This window comes from Oncorhynchus keta, unplaced genomic scaffold (genome assembly GCF_023373465.1).
Source record: "Oncorhynchus keta strain PuntledgeMale-10-30-2019 unplaced genomic scaffold, Oket_V2 Un_contig_7692_pilon_pilon, whole genome shotgun sequence".
In the NCBI taxonomy this organism is placed as follows: Eukaryota; Metazoa; Chordata; class Actinopteri; order Salmoniformes; family Salmonidae; genus Oncorhynchus; species Oncorhynchus keta.
In genome coordinates, this window is record NW_026289619.1 from 141,508 (window position 1) to 146,633 (window position 5,126).

General features: G+C 39.1%; 1 protein-coding gene across 1 annotated transcript; it reads left to right on the plus strand.

Annotated features, from left to right (window-relative positions):
* Positions 1–591: 591 nt before the first annotated feature.
* Positions 592–3,249, plus strand: LOC118372658 (parvalbumin beta 1). The gene is made up of 5 exons (XM_035758608.2): positions 592–693; positions 1,506–1,572; positions 1,753–1,885; positions 2,065–2,174; positions 2,957–3,249. Exons 2-5 carry the CDS (start codon positions 1,512–1,514, stop codon positions 2,980–2,982), a joined length of 330 nt encoding a protein of 109 aa, XP_035614501.1. The 5' UTR covers positions 592–693; positions 1,506–1,511; the 3' UTR covers positions 2,983–3,249.
* The last annotated feature ends 1,877 nt before the right edge of the window (positions 3,250–5,126 follow it).

The following is a 5,126-nucleotide window of genomic DNA, read 5'->3' on the forward strand; positions in this document are numbered from 1 at the left end:
AGATTATTGGGATCATGCATAAATTTGCTTTCACGAGACATTGCATGATAAAATCTTAGGCAATCATAAGAATGTTGCAAGTAAATTGCTCTCGTGTAAAATATTACATGTTTAGTGTAGCCTCATTTCTTATAATATGAAAATATTAAATCATAAAAGCACCATATTTTCTCTAAACCAACACGGTTTACGCACATCCAATACTTCACCTTAATGCAATGAATGACTGGAAACTCTTACAAAGACATTCAGAGTAACACAAAATCGTTTTAAACAGACCTCTCAAGTCCAGCATATGCATGCATATTACATGAACACTACAACGCTCCTTAGAAACTTCACCAATGACCGCGTTGATATCCATAGGCTACAATAACCTCTCAATATAAACGGTCAGAATCTTTTTAGCAACCGTCGATTCCATCCCTATCACTCAGCAGAACATATTCTTAGCAATGGGGGATATTATGGACTTTTTTCAAACGCACCTTTTAAGCATCTTCATTTATGAAACTTAAAATAGATCGGATCTCTTGCCAGTGGACAATCCCCCCACCCCCTCCGGTGTCGGTTACATTATGCCTCGAATTTCGGTTGAGTGAAAGTATATAAGGTCAGCAGTATCGATGGGAACACCACTCGCTGCAGTCGCCTGAAGTCTTCTCTATCAACTGTTCACCAAAGACGTCAGAGGTGAGTTTCAGTGCGGTGCGAAGGAAGTACAGGAACCCAGGATCCAGAAAATTGCAACAGCATCCAGGCTTTTGCTGTACATTTTATCATATGCGCTCTTTACAATTTACGTGGGACTGCACGCCGTTGTGTCATCCAAAACACCCAAAGGCTGAGATTTTGTTTCTGTATTTGGACGCACCCCGGAGCGGGACGGATTTGGACAATCGCAAATCAGTTTCTCAGATGGAACGTTTGGAATGCAAATCAACATCTTTATCAAACACCAACATGTGCAGTGAGCTGCCTTAACTATCAGGGCTTTCCTTTTGGGAACCACTAAAAACGTTTCAATTGGATTTGATATCAATTCCCAAATTACACCCATTGGTTGAGACAGATACATTTGAGGGCAGCTTGACACATTTGATTTGATCTGTCTCATTGCGTTATAATCACACGGATGGTGAAATGGGCTCTGCTTTTATCAAAAGACCACCAGCCAGATGTTGGTAAACAGTGGCTGGTCGGTTTGAAATAGTTGTTTGACATCCTGCGTAATGAAGTGGATTATCTATTTTAAATCAAATAAAATGGGTTGAGTCGTGCTGAAATTTAGTTTGGTAGAAAGTCTGAGTGTTTGGTGATTTGTTCCTATTTTTTATCATTATTTGTTGTGCCCTGGTATTGCACAATATAATAATAGTTTAGTACTTGCCTGGTAATAACCTCTCAAACATGTTGTAGATTAAATGCAATGCTCAATATGAACGTTGAAATGCTAAATCAAAGTTGTATTAAAGTAACAATTTCTCCCTTTTTTCAACATCCAGCTCAAAATGGCCTGTGCCCATCTGTGCAAGGAGGCTGACATCAAAGCCGCATTGGAAGCGTGCAAAGGTAGGCCCTAGTTTGTTTACTTCCCCCTCCACCTAAAAAGCCGTTTCAACACAAGTATGTTGTATGATAAATGTGAAATTAGCAATATGAACACACGATTACCTCTCTAGGCTGTAGTTGCATTGTGTGTTTACTTGCAGGTTACACAATAGGCATATATCCTTCATATTTGCGTTACAGGCGCCGACACCTTCAACTTCAAGACCTTCTTCCATACAATTGGCTTTGCCTCGAAGTCCGCCGACGACGTCAAGAAGGCTTTCAAGGTCATTGACCAGGATGCAAGTGGCTTTATTGAGGAGGAGGAGCTGAAGTAAGAGCCATGCACCATTACAGTACAAATAACAGACAATTGATTAAACCAATGCAGGAGACTGTCCACTTTATCCAATTATATCCGTGGGCATGCATTGTAAAAGTCAGGGTGCATTGGTGCATTGGTCTGCATACATTCAAATGAAACTAAACTAATATTTGTGTCTCTTTCTCTAGGCTGTTCCTTCAGAACTTTTGCCCCAAGGCCAGGGTACTTACCGATGCAGAGACAAAGGCTTTCCTCAAGGCTGGTGATGCCGATGGTGATGGCATGATTGGAATTGATGGTACGAAACATAGCATACATGGGATAATCAATGCGTTAACCAATCTCACTTGCATACAGTGGTGTAATGTACTTAAGTAAAACTACTTTAAACTTCTACTTAAGTAGTTTTTTTGGGGGTATCTGTACTTTACTTTACTATTCATATTTTAGACTACTTTCACTTTTACTTCACTACATTCCTAAAGAAAATGATGTACTTTTTACTCCATACGTTTTCCTTCAACCAAAAGTACTCGTTACATGTTGAATGCTTAGCAGGACAGGTAAATGGTCCAATTCATGCACTTATCAAGAGAACATCCCTGGTCATCACTACTGCCTCTTATCTGGCTGACTCACTACACACAAATTCATATTCTGTAAAATTGATGTCTGAGTGTTGGAGTGTACCCCTGGCTATCTGTACATTTTAAATACAAGAACATGGTACCATCTGCTTTGCTTAATATGAGGAATTTGAAATTATTTATACTTTTGGTACTTAAGTATATTTTACAAATTCCATTTACTTTTGATACTTAAGTATATTTAGAACCAAATACTTTTAGACTTTCACTCAAGTAGTATTTTACTGGGTGACTTTCACTTTTACTTGAGTAACTTTCTATTAAGGTGTCTTTACTTTTACTCAAGTATGACGATTGGGTACTTTTTTTCACCGCTGCTTGAATATTAATAACGATGTTTATGATCTGGTGTCAATCTATATTAAGGCCTAAGAAAGTCAATTCATGTTATAAGACACTGGAAAGGGTTAATGCTTGTATTTTTCTTTTGCAGAGTTCGCTGTATTGGTTAAGCAATAAAGAACAACTGACCAAGAACTCACCTGAAGGAACAATATTGCCCAAGACCTCCCCATTTCATCTGAATATAAATACTTTTTATACATTTGCTTGCAAGAAGTTTCCTCCTGTGCGGCACACTGTCCAAAATGATGATTGTGAATGTAGCGCGGATGTGTTCATGTCTTATATGAATTTTGCTGTAAAATCTATGATGCACTTTTCAGGAACGGACGATAGATAAAAAAAATAATCAATATTCTTTTGGAATAAAAGGTCTTTGTATTATTTCCTATTTAATTAATCAAATGTGTTTATCTGAGTTCAGATTCCATAAGTTTAACTTCACACCCATAAATGGAACCGGTTTATATGAACTGTAATTGAGAAAACGCCTGCCATTTTATTCGCTAAGAGAGAGACAGAGAGAGAGACAGAGAGAGAGATACAGAGAGAGACAGAGAGAGATACACAGAGAGAGACAGAGAGAGAATTGACAATAAAAGTCAATAAAACAAATGACAGCATGGCCAAGCACCAATTTAGTTTTTCCGCCCTCATATGAAAATAGGTAACATAAATGTATTATATATTCATCCATAATTTACATCCTATCCTAGACTAGAGACAATGGTTGGGGGTTCAAGTGATTCCAATTATGTTCGATATAGTACCGTAGAGCATTGGTTCCCAACCGGGGGTACTAGGACCCCTGGGGGTACTTGGCCTATCTACAGGGGGTACTTGAGAAGACTCATGAGACCATAGACCTACTGGTAAAATGCACATGAGGGGGTACTCCAGGGGTACTACCGCAGAGCTAAATTCAGTTGGTGGTACATTAACCGAAAAAGGTTAGGAACCATTGCCTTAGAGTCTGCATACATACAGTATATATGGACAAAACACATGCTTCAATATGTTTTATAATGTTTTTAGTCAATCAATGTATGTATAAAGCCCTCATCAAATGCGTCTCTGTGGCTTGATGTGCGGTATTACAGTTGACCTACTGACAGAATTTAGCATAGTATAGTATATAGTCCATGCGTTGGCGTTAGGAGTCCACTAGATGGTGGCAAACACAAAGACAGTGAGTAATCTTCCCAAGGCAGCGTTTCCCCTAAATATAGCCAGAGGTGCGTACTGAGGTGTATTCAGGGTAGTGAAATATAATATAATGAATATAATAATCATGAAAGCTGATACGATTCCCTCAATAGATTACATTTTTATCTGAACGTTATCTGTAATGTCACACTCTCCTGAACAGGTACTGTGATACTGATGGTTTTTGTCGGGACTGATGATTCATTGACAACTGTAACATTTTAGCTAAACCTAACCCAACTACGGAAAGAAGTGACTTCGCGTAGCAGGTTAGGAGAACCAACGCAGCAGGTTAAGATAACTAACCAATCAGGATAGGAGAATGAACGTCATTAAAGGGTATGTGTTAGGTTTAGCTAAAATGCTACTTGTCAACAACTGTGATCCCGACGCTACAACTAGATGAAGCTGTACTCCATCTAGCCACAACCGTAGAAACCATCAGTCCAGAAAAACCATCAGTAGGCATATTATATAACACAGGCCCCTGATGTATGTTTGAAGAGTCACATTAAAACGGAGAACGAACCATGAAACAACATCTCGTGCATCTTTTTAAACCATACACCCACAAAACGGGAAAACGAACTGCCATTGACTTAGGCTACTATAACCATGTCAGGCAGAGCTGTCTGATTTAGTAATTGACTTTTGGTATTGGGCATTTGGCAATATAGTTACACTGTCACGAGGGAAAAGCCAGTGCAAACAAATATAAAACAGCGCGAATAACATTGAAATATGATTTAGCACCACGGACAGCGGCTATCGGAACCCCCTGCGATTAGAAATTTCAGAACCATGTTCAAAATGTCATGTAATCATAATACACTGAATTCGGAGAATTAATGCAGTTAGCCTATTGGAACTGCATATGATATGTCTACACAATGTTCTATATGATTAAACCCAACAAGCAACACACAACCGTTTCTTCCGTGGCAACGGAGCATCTCTAATCCGTTTCTGTTCGACACCGGATTAGCCAAAACTATTTACGTCTTTCCCGCCCTGGGACAATGAGAAGGCTTGCCCCTGCAGCCAACCCATGTCGG

Excerpts from the sequence above, each read along its gene's own strand:
- LOC118372658 (XM_035758608.2), top strand. The coding sequence starts at position 1,512 with ATGGCCTGTGCCCATCTGTGCAAGGAGGCTGACATCAAAGCCGCATTG. Across the intron at positions 1,573-1,752 it reads CGCATTGGAAGCGTGCAAAG|GCGCCGACACCTTCAACTTC; the intron begins GTAGGCCCTAGT and ends TTTGCGTTACAG. Across the intron at positions 2,175-2,956 it reads TGGCATGATTGGAATTGATG|AGTTCGCTGTATTGGTTAAG; the intron begins GTACGAAACATA and ends TTTCTTTTGCAG.